We start from the raw sequence: 21,952 nt of genomic DNA, 5'->3' as shown, positions 1-21,952 counted from the left end.
TGACCTCTAGAGGGAGCCAGCAGCTCACACGGTCTGAGCTCAGCGCCTTTTTCAGTCTCCACACATCTCACACATTAACACCGTCATCAGTCTGTACACGGTTATATATACACGGAAACAAACACGGCGTAACTTTATAGTCGTCGCTGTGTTTGCAGGAGTAACGGTACACGGTAGCCGGCGTGAGGAGGAGGAGGAGGAGGAGGATGAAGGGCGGACTGAAGCTCCGCCCGTTAGCACAGCGTCCCGTCGGTCCTCATTCAAAACACAACACAGCTGAGAGCAGCGCCGCCTGTTAGCCTCACACAGCTAGCCTGTGAAGAGTTGTGTGTTCGTGTGTGTGTGTTTGTGTGTGCTGTGGCCTCTGATGTTCCCGCTCACATTTCACCAGAAGAAGAAAGAAGAAGAGGAAGCTTTGAGGTGAGTTTCACACCAACATGACACAAACTTTACTCCGGCTAGCAGCTAGCTGGCTAACAGACGGTAAGCCAGGGTGTGTTTGGTTTAAGACCCGGGGTGCTCCGTTACCACACTGAGCACAGTGAGCTGCGCAGTACTAGGGTCCTGTTTTTAATGCAAACCGGCAGTGTGTGTGTGTGTAGTTTTCTCTCTGTCAGATCACGCTGTTATTAAGCTGATAAAGATAAATCACGCGCTCCCTCCCAGAGCTAAGCTAGCTAACAGATCAACATGCTAACACAGGCAGACTGTGTGAGGAGGAGGAGGAGGAGGAGGAGGAGGGGGAGGAGGAGGAGGAGGGGGGTGGGGTCTCTCCTAAGACTGCCATGTCTCACAGGTCAGTTTTGGTTTTCTGACCGGGTCTCTTCGTGGACCAGGCCCTTGCTGGCTCTGTCACAGCCTGCTGAAGGAGCTCACACGGTGAACCCCCGCAGAGCGCGCCGCCCCGCGGGGAGAGGAGCTCTGGGTGTGGCGAGTTCAAAAACACGGTGATGACCAGACTAACCAGGGTGCGAAGAGTAGACCAGACCAGACTAACCAGGGTGCAAAGAGTAGACCAGACCAGACTAACCAGGGTGCAAAGAGTAGACTAGACCAGACTAACCAGGGTGCAAAGAGTAGACTAGACCAGACTAACCAGGGTGCAAAGACCAGACCAGACTAACCAGGGTGCGAAGAGTAGACTAGACCAGACTAACCAGGGTGCAAAGACCAGACCAGACTAAACAGGGTGCGAAGAGTAGACTAGACCAGACTAACCAGGGTGCAAAGAGTAGACTAGACCAGACTAACCAGGGTGCAAAGACCAGACCAGACTAACCAGGGTGCAAAGAGTAGACCAGACCAGACTAACCAGGGTGCATAGAGTAGACCAGACTAACCAGGGTGCAAAGAGTAGATCAGACTAACCAGGGTGCAAAGAGTAGACCAGACCAGACTAACCAGGGTGCAAAGAGTAGACTAGACCAGACTAACCAGGGTGCAAAGAGTAGACTAGACCAGACTAACCAGGGTGCAAAGAGTAGACTAGACCAGACTAACCAGGGTGCAAAGAGTAGACTAGACCAGACCACTACAGTGTTCAAGTGAAAGTACAGCTACTCCCATATAACTTTACTCAAGTACCAGTTACAGTCTACTATTAAAGGTACCAGTCTACGGATCACCTCAAAGTAAATAGTTCTTTATGTTAAACTTATAAATGGATATTTAAACCAGGCTGATGATCTAGATCAGGGGTGGACAACTGGCGGCCCGGGGGCCACATGCGGCCCCCATCAACCCTCAACGTGGCCCTCGGGTCAATTTTTACACATCAATTAATTGGAAAACATGACAAAATCTGCCATGAAATCATGAAAACCAGAAATATGTCCATAATAATATTTGATCACTGGTATATGTTGAGTTAAATTTGAGACATTATTGACTGTAATCGTTTTTGTATCCTACAATTTGGCCCCCCTGGCAGTGAGAATTAAATGAATGTGGCCCTTGCTGTGACCAAAGTTGCCCGTCCCTGATCTAAATGAACGCTTTATGACATAAAGTGCAGCAGCAGTTGTTATAATTAAGTCATTTACTCTTTGTGTGTGTGTGTGTGGTCTATGGTTTTCAGCTGTTATCGCAGAGTTAAACTGAGTCGAAGCGATCTGAGTCCACCATCCAAACTCATAGTACAAGTACACACTCTTTGTGTGTTAGTGTGTGTGAAGATATAAAAGTTGTATTATATAAACACAGGATGTCAGCAGAAAGAGTTTGTGGAGTCAGAAAGTTTAAAGTGATGAATAATAGGATATATAGGTGACTGCTCAGAAACCTGTTCATAACAATGCAAATGATGGTGACACTCAGAGTGTGTCTGTTTGTACAAATTTCAGAAATCCATAAGTTTTATAACGACAACCACAATGGAAAAACATATTCCTCATTTTTACAAGTTCTTCTGTTTTCATCGTATCTGCAAAGTCTCCTATATTCTTTCATTATATGTATGTCTTTAAACTCACTGACTCCACAGACTCTTTCCCAGTACCATTAATGCCTCTGAAGACTAATACATTCTTATTATCATGAAGCGAGTAGCGTAGTACAATGTTTAATGTTTATTTTGGTCATGACATCAAAAAGGGCAATAACCACTCCCCCAAGTTGGTGATACTCCCACCACAGCTAGCTGTTTGTTCTGTCATCTGAATCTGCCTTTCAACCACTAACAATAGGGCATGGTGCAAGAAAGCCCAAGCAACCCATTGCCTTCCAGAGGTGCGTTGTCAGACACAGCTTAAATTTGCATTTAAGGCTACGGACACAGAAACAGCCTGTTCTGAGCAGGACTGAAATAGATGGGTCAATAGGAATGCTGAAATACACGATCAGAGATGATCTTGGGTAAGACACTCTGTCCTCTGAGACTTACTTAAACTGATTGAAAAGGTGTATAACATGTGACATTAAAAGAAGAACCACACAGACACTTCCAGGTATGACTCAGAGGCAGGTGTAGTTGTTCACCTGTGAGACCTGACAGTTTGAACAGGTTTTAATAAGAGGAGAGAGGATCCTTAAAGTTCACAAAGACTCTTCTTTACATGTTACTGACTATCAGCCTGATCACTGATCTACACTTTGAACTGTAACTGTGTCAATTTGTTCTTACTAGGGTTATTACAATAACACTATTTTAAACTTGATATGATTGTTGTATCAAATATTAATAATTGTATTTTAATTCTGAAGGCGCCTTTCAAAGCAGTCAAGGTCACCTTACAAAGCAGAGCTAAAAGTAATACCTGTTTGATACCACGGCAAAAAAACAGTAGTCTTAGACATCAAATATTATATAATTTATTGGTTTTGATTCATAAAAGTTGTATGTAAACTTCTGCACACTGTCTTAATTGTACAAAAAGTTTGGCAATGTTTTGTTACTAAATCCATAGATCACCTGTATGAATTGAATTTCTGACACAAACTATGATGATAAAGTAAACCACTGATACAATAGTGTGTGTGTTCACAACAGAAGTCCAACGATCAGCAGCGAGCTGTGAAGAAACGTTTAAAGACTTCACTCTGAGCTTCATTAATTAATTATGTATGTATTTAATGTACCACACACACTCTGACATTACAGAGTCATCAACACACAAATAAAAGGTTTTAAGTGTGTGTAGTGTACAGACCTGACATGTGTGAATGTCAGTGTGTGAGCTGGTTAGTGGGAGTGATGTTGACCTTCATGAGTGTGTGTGTGCAACATGTGACGTCTGTCTACAGGGTGCAGAGCAACAGCATCACCTACCTTATCTGTCAGTTTGTGTGTGTGGGGTGTGTGTCCTGAGAGGAATGTTCCATATCTCCATGCTGTGTGTTTCTGTGTAACACTTCACATCTGACCCTCAGACCCTGCGTGTGTGTGTGCGTGTGTGTGGTTCATGAGCAGGTTTGTGTGTCTCCAGCTGTGTGCAGATGTAATTAACAGGATCAGATTATACTATAGTTGCTCAGATAGTGATGATTAGAGCAGCTCTCTCTCTCTCTCTCCCTCTCTCTGTCTGTGTGTTACATGTTTACCTGGTAATCTGATTTAATCCAATATAAACTGGTTGATTCCATTTTATGGTGAGCCCCCGATTATCCATCTGTACATCTGTTTACTCCCTGCACTCATTGATCAGCGTGTGTGTCTGTGTGTGTGTGTGTTTATTAGTGCTTTCACACTTGCACAAAACTCATGAAAAACTTGTTTTCCAGGTGAGCTGCATGTGTGAACACAAACAGCTCTTTTTTTTGTAATGTGAGAACGCAGTAGGATATAATCAGGAGAATTCACCTCGAGCGGGTGGGAGTGTTGAGTGGCTACCATCTCCGTGCATGTAATTAAACTGTTTACGTTTTCTGTTCTCCAGTATGTTCTTGTCCACTCTTATTTGATACTGTGAATATGTCGAACTACAATGTGGCATTATTATACTTGCTTATAAAAATTCCAAAAATGTCACCGTAGTGCTGGAGTCTGTTGCTCTGTCCACAACTTCCATGCTGTTCTTTTTTACATCATGTCTTGCTTCAGGAGATACATCTCAGCCCAGCCGCCCTTCTGTTACTCCTCCCACCTCCACCTGTTCTCAGCTGATCCCTCAGTTTCTGCTGTACCTGCTCCATCTGCTCAGAGATTCAGCTCTAATGTGATTATATACAGTGTGTGTGTGTGTGTGTGTGTGATTCATATCCTCCAGTATCAAAGTGAGCATCGAGCTTTTTCTTTCTAAGCGTGTCCTCAGCTTAGTGATGCTGTACGTTGTCATGGTAACAGTGGCGTTCATTCATGTGTTCATTCAGCACAGATGGATCTGCAGAGTCACGTGTTGCCACAGAGAGAGAGAGTGTGTGTGTGTGTGTGTGTAGGTTTCTGTCACTATAAACACACACTGAGTCGGACTGTGCTACAGGGTCACACGTACACATTGTGTTAGTGTCAGGGTGATCTTTATTCAGATTACACTGTGACAGGAAGGGATCAGTGGGTCAGTGGGAATCTTTCTGGTTGTTGGCACAGTGTTTGAGCAGGCTTGTATACAGGTAATCAGTGAATGTGGAGTGTGTGTACCTGTATGTATGCCCAGTGTGTATGCATACAGGCAAGCAGTGTGTGGAGAGCAGAAGAGGAAACCAATCAGCAGTCATATAATGAAGGTTATCTTTAATTCATGTCTAACAGATATCTGTTAACTAGTGTATATTATAATCCAGTTTTAGAAGTCATCACAGGGACTTAAAGGCAGTCTCAAATAGGGTCAAAGAAACACAGTAAAAGAAGTATATGCCTGAAGTCCTTGTGCTCTACCTGTGACAACACCTGATCAATGAAGAGTTCGCCATCAGTCTTACAGGAGAAATCACCATCATATCAGAACTGACGGCTTCAGGTCACCTGTGATCCACATGATGCCAATAAACAACAAATAAATACCTGCAGATAATCAATATTACATAATTTATTCATCCTATCATCAATCCATTCCTCGTTTATAGTGCCATCATGTGATGGACTTGTTGTTTAGGAGGTGTGTATCACTGTTTGATAAAGATAGATTAGAGTGTGTGTGCGTGCATGCATAATGCTGCTGGGTGAAAAGAGTGTTGTGGATGTGATCCTTACAGCCCAGGCAGCTGCTCAGCTGACTGTGTGCCTGTGTGTGTGTTGAGTAATGTGCTGTTTGTGTAACACAGTAGTTCATTATTAGAGGAAGTGTGTGTGTGCCACACAAACTCTTCTGGTTTTGTGTGTGTGTGTGTGTGAGAGTGTGAGATCCTCACAGTCATATTTTGAACCCTCTCTCTGCATACCTGAAATACTCTCACAGGGGAAACTTGGGTTTTAACAGTACCAGAATTTAAAACTTTGATATGACTCTATTTAAAATGAAAGATCGATAACTTGTTTCTTTGATACCACAACAACAGAAATAGAAGACACAAACTTGTCCATCCTTCTCTGATAAATAAACAGGTGACTCACCTTCTTGTCACCTGTGTTCTGGTGTTCACAGGTCGGGTCCTGACATGCAGACACAGACGTGCACACACACGTCTACAGTTCCACACTACATCACCAACTGTCACACTGCCGTGAGTTCACACGCTTTATAAAGAGGTGTGTGTGAGAGAGTGTGTGAGTGTGACAAGACCCTTTAAGAGGTCTTGCTAACACATAGATCCCAGTTTCAATCCGCTCATATATTTGAGATCTATGTGTGTTGACATGTTTGTGTAAAGATGTGTTCATTCTGTCTGTAGGTTTATTTGTGTACACCGTGTTTTAAACTATTACAGCAGCACGCAGGGATTATGACCGTTATATTAGACACGTGTGAATATGAACATGACACAACCACTTACTGTTTCTGTGACTTCCTGTTGTCTCTCAGAAGAGGGTGGGTGTGGTGGTGGTGGTAGGGGAGGGGTGAGAGGGTGTGGGTTGTTGGAAGGATCTGGAAGAGAGCGGAATCAGAATCTGTTTCCTATTTATAGTCAATATCTTAATGTTCATCCTGTCTGAACTCGTCCACTAACACACTGTGTGTGTGTGTGTGTGTATGACCTACAGTGTGTGTGTAATCTCAGGACACGCTGCTCCGTGGGAGGGGGGGATCAGAGGAGGTTGTCAGGGGCTCCTTCAGGGGGAGATGGAGGGGGGTGGATGAGGAGATACAGCTGTTTGTCAGCTGTTGCTCCCCACCAACAGTGAGCACAGTGTGTGTGTTTGTGCTGTGTGAATGATGAGTCCATTAGTGCTGACATGTTGTCAGTTAAAGGCATGATATTTATGTCCCTGTTACGCCTCTAGAACTACAGTTCTACAGTTCTACAACTACTTCAGACACTTCTGTCCAGAGCGACTTACATCTGATAGCACAACACACACAAGCAAGAATCCAGAGAGGAGGAAACCACGTCTGCTAATGCTAATGACCAGCCTTGTCTACAGTAGTGGGGCAACAGATCACAAATCTAATGGTTTGGATCAGATCACAGATTTTTGCAATGGCTTTTTGTGTGTGTGTTTTTTTGTGGAAAAACCAACAAAATTTTTTCAAAACCTTTCTCTTCCTCAACTAGCCATGGTTCAAACTTTGCATTTTAACAGCACGTCAAATCAAAATGCATCTCCATGAATCTTAATAGTGTATCACATCCTCAATGTTCTTCACTATACTATACGTTATATACTCATTCTGATGATAATAAAACAACCAGTCAGGATACAGAAATGTATCTCAATAACAAGTTGGCTGTAATCTACAGAAAACATTAGTGTAATCTTTTTATGTAATGTTATTTTGTACTTTGAGCTGTGATTTTTTTTTGAACACATTACACACACACACACACACACCGTATTTAGTGGTGTGTGCGAAGCAGCGTTTAATAAAATGTAACCATAAACACTGAAAAATAAACTCTTTACGAGCCTTCTTTTGGTTCAAGGCTGCATCAAAACTTGTGTAAAAATATATTTGAAAAGACTGAATTGTCTTCCTGTTTGAAGCCAATTCTGAGTCATAAGCCCTTTTCAGCCTGCCTGTTTAAAGTGTAAATTTACATCCCTATGACCACTATCAGAGGTAGTGGTTCCCCCCCCTCCTTGTGTGTAGTTCTTTTGTGTTGTAGTTTGTTGTAGTCTGAGGTTTTATCGCCCCCTGGGGGCAGGGCAGGGCCGTGTTAGAGGAAGTCAGGCATGCAGACTGTGTGTGTGTGTGTGTGTGGTCGGTCTATGGTTTTCAGCTGTTATCGCAGAGTTAAACTGAGTCGAAGCGATCTGAGTCCACCATCCAAACTCATAGTACAAGTACACACTCTTTGTGTGTGTGTTAGTGTGTGTGAAGATATAAAAGTTGTATTATATAAACACAGGATGTCAGCCTGCAGTGTGTTTGTGTTACAGATGGGTTACAGTCAGCTGATGCAGAGTCTGTGTGTTAGGGCTGTTTCTGATCAGAGGTAACATACGACATAAACAACATAACATGTGTCTCTGCATCATAAATATGTCAACATCATAACTACATGTCTACAACATAGATAGATAGATAATACTTTATTGTCAGACGTAGTCTGAAATTTGCCTTGCGGCACAACAATTAAGACAGGAAACAAAGATGTCCACATTATAACTACAACATGTCTGTAAGAGCCACAATCTGAAAATTCTATTTCACATCACCCCCATCCTACAACTCCCCTGGCTCCCGGTGAAGCAAAGAATCATTTTCAAACTCCTCCTGTACACCTTCAAGGCCATCCACAACCTCGCCCCTCCATATCTGTCTGACCTCCTTCACATCGCCACTCCAGCCCGCTCCCTCAGATCCTCCTCCTCCATCCACCTCACCGTGCCCTCTGCCCGCCTCAGCACCATGGGGGGCAGAGCTTTCAGGTGCGCTGCTCCCCAGCTCTGGAAGTCTCTGCCACCTGACATACACAACATTGACTCTCATCTTCAAATCTAGACTCAAAACCCATCTGTTCAAGTTCTCCTACTCACTCTAACATTTGAACTGTAATTACACTGTCCTACATTTTATTTATTTTATTGTATGCTGATTTTATCCATTGTTGTTTTTTAAATGTTGATTGTTGTACAGTGTCCTTGTGTGTCCCCTTGAAAGGTCAAGTAAAAAAAAAAATATATATTTTAGAGATTATCTTTTATTGTAGGGATAGGATAGTGGATTGAGTCGGAAATCAGGGAAATAAGTCATTTAAGGATACCTTTCCGACAGAAAAGGACATCTGTCATTAAAAGTAACCCATGAACACCAAGATTCCTTGAAGCGTTTGTGTCGGCGTGTCCCCCCCCCCATATGAAACACTGTCATATAACTACAACATGTGTACAACATGTCTACATGATAACTGCAACATGACAACAACACATCTACAGCTTTTTGTGTCTCACTCTGAAGCCCTCAGGGTCCACCTGGTCAACACAAGCCCCCAGGATGTGCATCACGTGATGCCATTGGGCCCAAAATACTTTTTTCCGTAAGCTTACATTGGAAAAGAGTTGTCTATAAATCAGCGGATGGATTTTTAGGTACATGATAATCAATTTTTCCAATATGAACATGTACATAACCCCTTTTAAATCATTAGGTAGTAAAAGTTGTAAAAGGCAATTAAAGCCAAATTCAGATATAAGTGCACATGCTTTATTGGCCCAGTAACGTGGAAGATCCAGATACTTTTACATGTAAACGTGGGACTTCTTTTGCTTCATGTGCCACTGAGCAGCTTTCATAGGAATGAACAGGGGTCCACCTTTAATGCTGTATCCATTATATAATACATCGATGGTACATACAAAGTTACATACACGTGTACACACAAACACTGGTCTGATGAGGAGTTGGTGTCCTCTCTCTGCCTGGTCCTCAGAGTCTCATAGAGGAACACATACAGATGGTATCAGCTTCCTGTGCCTCTCTGAAAGGCTTCCTGTTCTTTATGTTAGTGCGGGGGTCTGCAACCCGCGGCTCTGGAGCCGCATGCGGCTCTTTTGCCCCTATCCAGTGGCTTCCTGTAACTTTGCCAAAAAAGAAAAGAAAATATTTTTTTCTTTATTTTTGATTTGTATTAATTATTGTTGTTCCAAAACGTCCTACATTCTCTAGCTGTGGAAAATGCGCTGCCCTGCATTGTATTATTCTGCTACTTTTAGCCTTTTATTCTTTAATATTTCCTCTACGCAAATGTTCTTCATGCCCTGCCTACACCGGTGTTGCGTGCAATGGTTCCTTTCACTCGCTCTGCACCCTTCTCCGCGGCGAGCTCACTGCGCCCTATCTGAAGGACCTGTGGGCAAACCGTTGTCAGTAATTTGAAAAAGAACAAACAGTTATGTTAAGAGATATTTGTATTTGAAATCGAAAGCCGTTCACAGACCGGGAGAATGTGAAAGAAACATTGAATAATATCAGAGAGCATCAGATCTCAGACCTCAAACACAAAACGAAGATCATCGCTCACTTAAGAAAAAGTTGTACACAGATCTGGAGGGTACTGTTTTAAACAAAGTTTTTAATGTAGCCCCTTATATGATGTGAAATGTCAGCATAGGATTGTCAACATCCCTGCTCTGCTACGCTCTCATTCTGCGCCCCCTCTCTCTCTGTTGCTTGATCAATCACGCACTCCGCTCTGTCCGACCCTGTTAACAGCAGTTGAGGTGACAGAGCGCTCAGGTACAGGAGATGCTCCTACTATCAATAAAAGAGAGAGTAAGAAGCCTCGTTGTTTATGCACCAAATGCCAAAACAAAAAATAAATAATGTCATTCTAAATTATCAGCTTAACATATAGGCTACTTGTTTTTGAATTAAGTGGTTTATTAATTAATGTCTTGTGAAAGACGGGCAGATTATATAAGATTACTCGTCTTTCTGCTCCTTTTCATTCAGGATTTGAGATTTTATGTTTATTTAATTGTAATGAATTAAATAAATGTACAAATAAATAAATAGTCTAAAGAAACTTGGCAGGGCTGGAATAGTGCAGAAACAACTGACATGTTTATAAAAGTATTCAATGAATACATTCATTATTGTGTATAAGACGCAAACAGGACAAAAAGACTCGATAAGAAGAATCATACAGTTCTGCAGAAAAGACACAAATTGGTGTATCAAAACTGAGCAGAATGCAGGAAAAGGGGCTGTGGGCAAATATGGCTCTTTTGATGGAAAATATTGCCTGTGTTAGTGCATTGAGTGGACACACACACACACACACGCCCCTGCAGGGCCACCATCCTCTGTGATCAGAGACCTGCTGCTGAGTGACAGCAGACAGAATCGACCTGCTGTGACACGTATGTGTGTGTTTGTAGGTTTTTAGAGTGTGTGTGATCAATCTGGCCACTTTCAGCTCCAGATCAATATTTCCGCCACTTTTCGTATTACTATATTTGGAGTTGAGGGTAGAGCTTCAATGGAGTGAGGAGTTAACAAATACTTAGTTATCAAAGCCGTACAGATTGTGCTCAAAGCTAGTTTATTAGCTGCTAATGAGCTACATACCAGCTTGTATCCCAAAGAGGGAGAGTCTGTGTATGTGAAGAAGTGATGAAGAGGACGGTATCTATTTCTCTGATAGGCTGACACACTGACCTACTTTATCTGCAGCAGTGAGTGCGTTTGTGTGTGTGCACACAGTACATGTTTTATACATCAGATACTCTGTTACTGCTGAACGTTGCACAAACCTGACTTGTGTCTGCAGCAGTGTGTTTTTTGAATATCAGAATTTAAAACTTTGATATTATTCCAATAGAATCAAACATTATCGATGCCTGTTTGATATCACAGCAACACAAACAGAAGTCCTAGACACCCAGTAGTGGATCATTTCTGGTGATTGATTAACAGAAATTGCAGGTTTGTCTGCAGTTGATGGATTAATTCCTCGTCTACACACCTGTTTTATGAAATACAGTTTCTTTAAATTTTGGTATTTCAATACTGTTGATCGTTAAAATAACAGATGTAACGTTTTAAAACATGTGGAGATGTATGGAATATCAAGAATTTTGACAACCTTAGTTACACAGATATAGCCTGTCTTCATGGTTGTTTCATATTAATCTGCAGTCTAGCTGCAGGTGTAAACACTGAGGTGTAAACAGGACCAAGATCAGGAAGACATGAAGCTGCTGGAGGGGTTTACAGAGCTCAGAGTGCAGACACACAAACACAGATACACACAGACAGACTCAAACACACACACAGACAGACACAAACACAGACTGTAAACTGTTTGCTAACATACATCAGTGTGATGTGTTTGACTAAGGTAACAGTATGTTGGTCTTATGTGTCCGTGCCCTTTTCTTTGTGAGACTTTTGTGTGAGCAGGTGTACATGTATATGATGAGTACAGCTTCATTATTCCACATACAGACAAGGGCTGTGTTATTATTCACAATGTTATCGTCATGGAGATATGAGCATTCACATAAACCCATGGCTGCAGTCTGAATGTATCAAATGTATTAAGACAGTATTTATTTTCTCCCTCAGCCCATGCACATTTCCCATGTTGGATGAGGATCACACTTTATCACCATGATGATGCAGTCAGGGGAAGCTCTGCCTGTAAACCTTACATTGTACCAACTTTGTATTTTTCACTTGTAAAAACCTGTTTCTTTGGATTCATTTTGGATTAAGTGAGGACGTGTTGTAGTCTAAGCGTTGGTGTTATCATGACGGACAGAAACTGTGCTCTATAGCTCAAATTAACTCTTTTTATTTTTTAATCTTTTAATATCTACATCAACTCTAACTCAACATCATAACTCTAATTTATCCAGTTTCACATCATGATCATTATATTGAAAACTGTTATCCCACTTCTTACATTATTCTCATACCAATAGGCCTGATACAGACACACACTGCATGCTTTAACACAGTAAATCAGTTTGTGGGAGCAGTGAGACACCTGCTGGCTGATGTGAGTCATGACAGGTCAGGTTACACACACAGGAGATGGAAACACGCAATGATATCGTCTCAGCACACCTTTCAACCAATCAGTGTCTGAGATCATTCTCTTCTTTTAATAAATAAACTGATTATATTAAAGTCAATAAATGAGATGTCACTGTGCCGAGTTGAACTGGTCAGTCTGGTCCTTTAATTGATACACACACGCACACAAACACAAAACAAACATACAGCCGACAAGAGGAAGTGTTTTTGTTCTCTACTTTAACCGTTTGTTTCTCTCTCTCTCTCTTGCCCCTGTGTACTTAGACAGGTGAGGGCCTTACAGACCGACAGGTGAGGGCCTTACAGACCGACAGGTGGTGACAGAAACAGGCCGAAGGCTCCGGCATCATGAACATCTGACACACACACATACCTGGTGAGTTTACACATGAGATGTAGAGATGATCTTAGTGTCTTGAGTGTTTGATCAAAGGTGAAGTCTGAATGTAGAGATGGACGACGTCCTACAAATGTGAAGCCAAAATACCTCCCACAGGGCACTGCTGGTGATGTCATCAGTCATCAGAGTCTGAGTGGTTGTCTCTGTCACCTCGCCCCTTTTCTCTGACCAAACCACACTCTCGCTGTGCTGTGTGTGTGTGTGTGTGTGTGTGTGTGTGTGTGTGTGTGTGTGTGTGTGTGTGTGTGTGTGTGTGTGTGTGTGTGTGTGTGTGTGTGTGTGTGTGTGTGTGTGTGTGTGTGTGTGTGTGTGTGTGTGTGTGTGTGTGTGTGTGTGTGTGTGTGTGTGTGTGTGTGTGTGTGTGTGTGTGTGTGTGTGTGTGTGTGTGTGTGTGTGTGTGTGTGTGTGTGTGTGTGTGTGTGTGTGTGTGTGTGTGTGTGTGTGTGTGTGTGTGTGTGTGTGTGTGTGTGTGTGTGTGTGTGTGTGTGTGTGTGTGTGTGTGTGTGTGTGTGTGTGTGTGTGTGTGTGTGTGTGTGTGTGTGTGTGTGTGTGTGTGTGTGTGTGTGTTTTCACAGAGTGCCGGCCAGGTGTTGCTGTGGCTGAGGATGATGATGATGAAGAAGCGTCTCCTGGGTTAGAGTCATCTGGTGAGGGAATGATGGACCTCCCTAATGGCCAATCAGTCATCACCACCACTGCTGCACCTGTCTCTGAGGTTAGGCCCCACCCACCCACAACAACCCCACCTTTCTGCACACGCTCAGTTCAACACAGACAGCTGAGGGATGCTGTCAAAAGTTAGTCATGCATTGCAGTGCTCACACTCCAATCCAGGTGGCGCTAATGCTTGTATCTGTTTGCTAATGCTATTAAACAACAAAAAAAGAATAAGAAACTTACACGCTATTGCAGCGGTCAAAGAGCCGCCTGCTTCTGTATTTCAGCTGTGTAGGGAAACTTAAGGTTCACAGAGCGGAGAAAGAAAATAAAATAGGTGCCCGACATTTTCTCCCACTATTTTGAAAAAGCAGAGAGGGTTGAAGACATTGCAGAAGGTTACACATGTTGGGTTACAGAAGGTTACACAAGGATATGACCTCTTATACAGCAGTAGAGGACTCCGACTTCAAGTGTGAATTAAAAGAGCTCAGACCTCGTTACAATGTCCAATCACGTTCACATAAACCAGTCTGGGTACACATAAACCTCTCTGTGGGCACATAAACCCGTCAGTAATTCTTTACTTACCGGTAAGTACACAAGTGGCGATCAAGCAAGAATCACTGCTGCACCTGCTGTTCACTAATAACTTTGTGACCTCACACTTCATGAATCATTAATGTGACACATCACTCCTAAAGACACATATTCTATGGTCTGTCTTATATTTTATTCTTGATTCATTTTATATTTTCAAATCATGTGATTAAAACTAATTTCTGTGTTGTTTTTTATTTAATCAGGTAGTTTCATAATGTATTATTTAGTTCTTAATAAAAACATAGAACAAACTGTAACTGTCACTACTGTCAGCTCTGATTCAATAAGAGAAACAGAAATAAACAGCCAGGACTTTTTGCACAAGTCTTTGTAAGTGAGTCCAATTCAAGTCTCAACTCAAGTCTTTGAGGGCAGCCGCAAGTCCAAGTCATTTCTCTTATGATTTTAATAAACAAATAATATAAAATGATAAAGTAAAAATATATCCAAAAGTGAGAATATCTCCATTTTTAAATAAAGGTCTAGGGGGATGACTACAATGGATAGCGTTACTTAGGTTAATAGGAAAATACTGCTACCATTATAAGGGTTGCCATAATAACTGTAAGAGTCTGAGTACAACAGTACTAAAAACTACTAAAATGTTATAATCTACTGTATGTGAACAAATCCCTCTAGCATCTGAAATGCACTGTATTGGTGTCATAATAAGCCAGTAATGTTTACATTATGTGGTCAATAGGAAACCTGTTCCCTAAACCTTCCTATAACCGCTGTTAATAATCAATGTGGTATTTGTTACTGTTGACAAATATTAGGGGGCAGGGAAGTTGCTTATGCTGTTTTTAACATCATAGGCTTCTTAAAAGCACCTCTCCAGAACAAGTGACATCCTGAGTGTCCGCCTTATGTGCTAAGCTGACGTTATGTCTGGAGTCTTTGAGGGGCGAGTCACAGTCAAGTCTCAAGTCATATTTTTGTGTAACTTGCAACTCTGGTCGCAGTCTCAAACTCAAGTAGCCATTTCAACTGTGAACTGAACCGTGACCTCTGTGAACTGTGACCTCTGTGAACCGTGACCTCTGTGAACCGTGACCTCTGTGAACAGTGACCTCTGTGAACTGAAGGGGAAACACTGAGCCAGAAACTATTTAAATGTTTTCCCTTTTTGCAAATAACACCTCAATTCTGACCTGGTTTTGTGTGTTTGTGTGTGTCTGTATGTTTGTGTGTGTGTGTGTGTGTGTGTGTGTGTGTGTGTGTGTGTAGAAGAGCAGCAGCTCAGAGTCTCTCAGTGAGAAAGTTTCCTCTGACCTGAAGAAAAGTTTTGATGCTGTTGTGTTTGACGTGCTGAAGGTCACACCTGAAGAGTATGCAGTAAGTACAGCCTGTTTGTGTATGATGTTGATGTTGTGTTCTTAAAGAGTCTCTGATACTGAACATAATGTTGATGAATGTTTAAGGGGTCATTTCATTTTAAATCATACATCATCTTCATCATGTTTGTAAACATGTAATTATTGATTTCATGTGTGTCCTTATCGGCTCCATTTAACCAGCAGAGGGCGCGCTTAAACTTCTTTCCTCTGTCTCCATGGTGATACATCATCAGTATCAGCTGACAGTCCTCATCAGAGTCTGACTGTAATAAACTGACCTCAGATCTGTTTCTACAGTAACATATGATAAGCTGTGTAACAGTCTGTGTGATCAGTTTGTTTAATCATTGTGTGTGTGTGTCTCCTCAGGGTCAGATCACACTTATGGATGCTCCGGTGTTTAAAGCGATCCAGCCTGAGGTGAGCTGCTCTCAGATCAGTGAGGGGGTTATTGTGAGGGGGGGTGTTCATGTGCATATAATAGAAAAGTTGAGTAGAAAAATGTGGACATGGTCGTGACAAGGGAAAAAGAGGCCAACTTGGGGTGCCAGTGTTGAAAATAGAGCTTGCGATAAGTCTTGTTATTGTTAGCATATGCTTTTGACAGCTCTGGCGCCTGTGTGGTCTTCACTTCATTTCATTTCTATTGGTTAGTGAATGATGTAGATCACCACATTGTGAGCTGATTGTCCTAAACTTCTGACATGGTAAGATATTTGTCCCAGACTATTTTTGGAAGCAAGATTTATTAAACGGTGCTTAAAAGTTTTAAATTGGCAAATTAAAAAAGATTAAAGTGCAAAAAAAAAAGATTAGTTTGGATGTTTAGAGCTACTAATATTTTGTCCTTTTCTGATCACAAACCTGATAAAGTCTGCCTTTACAATGTGGACACACACACACACACACACACACACACACAGTCTCAGAGACTCTGACCGAAAGGAAAGTGGAGTTTCCAGAGGGCTCAGTGTGTGTTGCTCAGCTCTCACAAACTCATGATGGAAACACCAGCTGTAGGTGCGTGTGAGAGAGAGAGAGAGACCCGGCTCCCTGCCTGAAGAGGAAAATATTAAATAACCTGCGTTGTGTAATAATGTTTTTGTTGTCATTCAGCCTATTTCTGTTCTTGAAGCACCCTTTAAATGCCATGATTTCTGCTAACTACTAGCCTCTTAGCTTGTTACAAAATCTACACAGTGAAGTCCACCAGTATCACTATGATGACATCACTACATGTCTTGAAGTCAGTAAAAGACCATGATCTTTATGGTAGACTGTAACCTGGCCCCCTGCCTCATCACATCTGAGTCTGAGTCACTGAATCTCATACCACGTTCAACTTTGTCCATGTGCTGTGTCAATGTTCTTTCTTCTTTCTGTGGATTGATATGATTAACAGTAATAGTCCGCCAGAGTCTGTGATTAGAGCCACATCCATAGCTACCATCTGATTGTCATTGTAAAAGTTTATTCTTAACAACAGTGATCTATCAAGGTTTAGCAGACTGTTGCTATGCATACTCAACCAATCAGAATCAAGTTTTTAATGAGCAGCCTTTTAGAAGGCAGCAGTAGAAAACATTAAAGAAGTTAGCAGGGAGGATTTGAATCATTACACTCTCACTGTGGATACTCAGAAACACTCTCGGTCTCGGAGACTCTCAGTTTCAAGTCTGTGTGATGTTCAGGTCAGTTGACAGAGACTTCAGCGTCCTGGCGTGCAGCTGCTCGGGGTTGCACAGGGACGTGTTCAGGGTGTTGTGGGCTCTGTAGTTTCCATGATGAGAGCTGCTGTGGCTCTGCTCAGATAAACTTTGGACTGTTGAATCTCTCAGGCTGATGCATCGCTGAGTTTAGACACATCCAGATGTTCCTCTGCAGACACTCCACACTTTAACTTTCTGCAGAAACACAAACACCAATCAGACTTTCCACAACGTAGTTTCGAAGTGATGCTGGCCGTCAGTGTCTCATTAAAACCTGTTGGTTAAGGCAGAAACACACACACACAGTCATCACATTCCATTCAGATTTGATCATAAATACATTAAACCTGATCTGACTCAGTATGATGTTAGCTGTTTAACACTTTATTTTTCTCACTGTCCATAAACACATCATAACATTATTCATATGGTGCGTAAAAGACTTGCAGTGTTACACACTCATGTTAACAACATGTGTACACAAACACACAAACACTGTCTGAGCTGGAACAAATCTGTAGACCTCAGAGGGCTCTGTGTCATGTGTTCTGTGTTTGTCATCCATGTTCCATGTTCAGTGTACCCGATCTGTGTCCTGTGTTCAGTGACGATGTCCTGTGTTCAGTGACGATGTCCTGTGTTCAGTGTTGATGTCCTGTGTTCAGTGTTGATGTCCTGTGTTCAGTGTTGATGTCCTGTGTTCAGTGTTGATGTCCTGTGTTCAGTGTTGATGTCCTGTGTTCAGTGTTGGATGTCCTGTGTTCAGTGTTGATGTCCTGTGTTCAGTCACGATGTCCTGTGTTCAGTGACGATGTCCTGTGTTCAGTCACGATGTCCTGTGTTCAGTCATGATGTCCTGTGTTCAGTGTTGATGTCCTGTGTTCAGTCACGATGTCCTGTGTTCAGTCATGATGTCCTGTGTTCAGTGACGATGTCCTGTGTTCAGTGACGATGTCCTGTGTTCAGTGACGATGTCCTGTGTTCAGTGACGATGTCCTGTGTTCAGTGTTGATGTCCTGTGTTCAGTGACGATGTCCTGTGTTCAGTGACGATGTCCTGTGTTCAGTGACGATGTCCTGTGTTCAGTGACGATGTCCTGTGTTCAGTGACGATGTCCTGTGTTCAGTGTCGATGTCCTGTGTTCAGTGTTGATGTCCTGTGTTCAGTCACGATGTCCTGTGTTCAGTGACGATGTCCTGTGTTCAGTCACGATGTCCTGTACACTGTTCTGTTTTGTGTTTAGAAAGTTAACATGTTTGAGAGTGTGAACAGCGGAGTTTATCTGATGGTAAACTATTCAGCGATGTTAAATCTGCAGCCCTTGAGGGGGTGGGAGTGGGGATTAAAAATGATGTGATTTTGTGTATGGAGAAACAGACAGATCAGCTGATGAGAGAACTTTTCACCTCTGAGTCTCTCTGTCCTCATCCATCTTTAGTTTCATAAGTAACACTCTGATGATTCACAGCTGGATGTTTTTGACGCTTACTCAGAGACAGAGAGGGGCTCTAAGGGGGTTTCTGTGTTTTTAACTCGTAGTCATGACAACAGCCAGATCAGTAAATCACTGCTCTAACTTCGTCTCTGAGAGGAAAATTCTCAGACTGCTTTTAAACACCAGAGAGAGAGAGAGGGAGACCGAGACAAATTGTAAGCTGGATGTGAGTGTGTCTTCCTGTACTCTGGATGTGTGTCTCCCTGCAGTCTATATGTCAGACTGTCTCTCTGCAGTCTAGATGTGAGAGTGTCTTCCTGTGCTCTGGATGTGAGAGTGTCTGATGTTCATTCATCTATAACAGTTAACACTTATTATAAATACAGTAGTCTGTTCATGTAGACACAGGGCTGATCTGTTTTCACTGCATGTAGAAACATCAGCTTGTAACATAATCAGTTGTGTAGAGAAGAGCTCCTGGAAGAGTCATTGTTAGCATGCTGAGCAAAGCAGAGTCCAGCTTCCTGTGTGTATAAGTTGTGTCTTAAGTTTTGGTGTAAAGTCCGCTCTAAATCCTGCGTGCAAACTCTTCAGGTTTCAACTTAAGTTGTTTCATTGTTTGGTTACCACAGAGATGTAAGCCTCATTTTGACTAGTAGAGCGTAATGTCCAAACTAAACAAAATATTGTGTCAGAAATGAGGTTTGAACTTGATGTGACCAATCCATGAGCAGCATTATGTTTATGCAGTGTTTGTTCCAGTGTTTCCTGACGTTAATCCACAAATATAAACTGAATATGTTTTTCAAATATGACAAAGCCTTATGATGAGGTGACAACTGTTAAAAAAGTGGTCTCTGTTACTGGACAGCTGAAATTATCTGAGCTCATGGAAAACTAAAGCAGGAGTGAAAACAAAGTCATCAAACATTTCTGAGGGATGTAATCTATCGCTGAGAACACACTGCACAAGCTAAGCTAAGCTCAGCCGTCATCACGCCTTTGTACATTTATATTGATGTCCCAGTCTGTGAATTCACATTGCGATTCTGCGTAGCAGGAGCTCGACATAGACACACTGTCAGACATTCACTCACACACAGAGCTGCTGATATACAGAGCGGTTGAGTCTGGTTCACACACAGAGTCTAAAGTGTGTATTGATGTTTGACTGAGAAATCGGAACATTTTATGGCTTTTCCCCTTTTTGTTCCTCTCTTTATTTTTCCCTCTCTGCTCTTTCTATTTTTACCTGAACACAGACAGCAGGTAAATATGAGGGACATAAATTGAAATCATCTGGCAGCTTTCAGTTTTTCTGTCTCTACAAGCTGCAGAACAGATCAGGAACAGACACGTGTGCAGGTTTTCCATCAGACCTTCCTGTTCTCAGTAAATCTCCACAGTCTCCCTCCCCTCTGTCTTTATGTCAGTTTAACATTTTCAGAGAAGACTGAAACAAAAGGAGCTGCTGTAGAGTCTCTCATGAGATCATTATGAGGTTCAGGGTTTATGTAACCGTGCTCACTGTGAGCCTGCAGAGTCTACAGTTAGTCAGAGGATCACCTTTTTATGTTCAGTGAGCTTCATGTTTGGTTCAGTTTGTTCGAACATTAAAAACATCAAACTGCTCTCTCTCTGTGTGAGGAGAGTCAAATGTTGATGGTTTCTCTCTTTGAGGAGAGTCAAATGTTGATGGTTTCTCTGTGTGAGGAGAGACAAATGTTGATGGTGTCGGTGAGGAGAGTAAAACGTTGATCCAAAGGTGACGTCACTGATCCTCATGTTAGCCTCTCAGCCCGCAGGCTCACAGGGCCGAGCTGTGCTGAAGGAAATGACTGGCTCTGTGGTTTGACCTGCAGCACTTTTTCCTGCACAGCCGCCTCTCCAGATCACAAACTTTAAATGCAGCCTGCAGGTTTTAAAAGTCTCAGAGAGAAACAAGAGCATAAAGGAGAGATCAAAGCAGACAAAATAACATCCTGAAAGTCTCTCTGACTGAGGATGGATTTGACACACAGCTGAAAACAATACATCAAGGTTGTTAACATTTTTAATATGTATACTTTTCCACACCAGGAAACAGTCTGCAGAGCAGCTCTTACATTTCACAGATGATCTCTGGATCATTTAGAGCAGAGAGTCACATGATTCATTTGTATTAAAAATAATTGATTGGTTAATGACTGATCCACCCTCCTTACAGAATTTTTCTCTGATATACTTAACGTCTCTCTTTTTTTCAGGAGCTGTCGAGCTGCGGTTGGAACAAGAAGGAGAAGCACATCACTGCTCCAAACGTGGTGGCCTTCACCCGCAGGTTCAACCAGGTGAGACACAGGTGACTCTGAGGTCTCCTCCTCCTCCTCCTCCTCCTCCTCCTCCTCCTCCTCCTCACATATAGTCACATGAGCTTAATGATCAGGTGCAGCAGGTGTCGGTTTATAAAGTCGTTCATGTTGTCAATAAGACTGTGATCTCCATATCAGGATCAGGTGCAGCAGGTTTGATGTCAGCTTTTTTGTTCTCAGATGGTCTGTAGTTCTGCATGGTGGTGCAGCACATGGAGGAACTTTTTGTAGGTGTCCTCCGAGCTCGCTCCGTGCCTGTATGTGCTCGCTCTGTTACATCATTAACAGGAAGTTGTGGGCAGTGATGTCACATTTCTTCGCTTAAAATTCCTCCATTGTTTCAGACTCTTTTTAGAGTGTCTCCCTCTCCTGCAGTTTAAAATGAGACGATCACACAGGAATGTGTTTGTGTGGAAACTCGTGTGTGTGTGTGTGTGATAGCCTCACACTCTGCAGCTGCAGGAGGAAGACGAGCTCTTTGGATCTTGATCCTGGACTAGGAGGGCAGAGACTCCCACCAAGCTCTTTAACCTGAACTGAAGCCAGACTCCTCCTCCTCTCTACTTCTCTCCTCCTTTTCCTCTGCCACTCTCTTCCTCTTCCTCCTCCTCTCTGTTCTTCCTCCTCCCTTCTCCCCTTTCTTATTTAATTCCAATTAATAGGCTTTATTTGCATGAATGCCCCTAACAACACTCACCCACTGCTTGGTTGTGGGAAAAAACTCTGCAGGTACCAGAACAAGAGGGGAAGAGAGAGATGTCTGCTCTCAAGTCTCTTTGAATGCATTTGTATCAGTGTTTATTTTTCTGTACTTTAAAAGCTGTTATTTCGTTTTGTGCAGCTGTTTGCTGCCGATGTGATTCTTCTCTCTCTAGGTTTTGATCTCTCCACAGGTGGCTCACTTGTTGTGAAAACAAAGACTTGTTTTCTGTGTTGCAC

At 42.4% G+C, this 21,952-nt stretch overlaps 1 protein-coding gene across 3 annotated transcripts in view; it reads left to right on the top strand.

Moving 5' to 3' along the window:
• Positions 1-94: 94 nt before the first annotated feature.
• Positions 95-21,952, top strand: part of ralgps2 (Ral GEF with PH domain and SH3 binding motif 2) — a 51,459-nt gene continuing 29,601 nt past the window's right edge. For 2 of the 3 annotated variants that reach the window (XM_061032235.1, XM_061032217.1), the window contains exons 1-6: positions 95-424; positions 12,810-12,894; positions 13,494-13,633; positions 15,409-15,516; positions 15,888-15,938; positions 20,909-20,992. In XM_061032235.1, the coding sequence (XP_060888218.1) occupies positions 13,574-13,633; positions 15,409-15,516; positions 15,888-15,938; positions 20,909-20,992 (303 nt within the window). In that variant the 5' untranslated portion in view covers positions 95-424; positions 12,810-12,894; positions 13,494-13,573. Of the gene's footprint in view, positions 425-12,782; positions 12,895-13,493; positions 13,634-15,408; positions 15,517-15,887; positions 15,939-20,908; positions 20,993-21,952 lie in introns of all 3 variants that reach the window. The other variant, XM_061032226.1, reaches the window with a different exon arrangement.

The sequence above is a fragment of the Labrus mixtus genome, chromosome 3 (genome assembly GCF_963584025.1).
Source record: "Labrus mixtus chromosome 3, fLabMix1.1, whole genome shotgun sequence".
Classification (NCBI taxonomy): Eukaryota; Metazoa; Chordata; class Actinopteri; order Labriformes; family Labridae; genus Labrus; species Labrus mixtus.
This window is presented reverse-complemented; position numbering and strand designations above follow the sequence as displayed.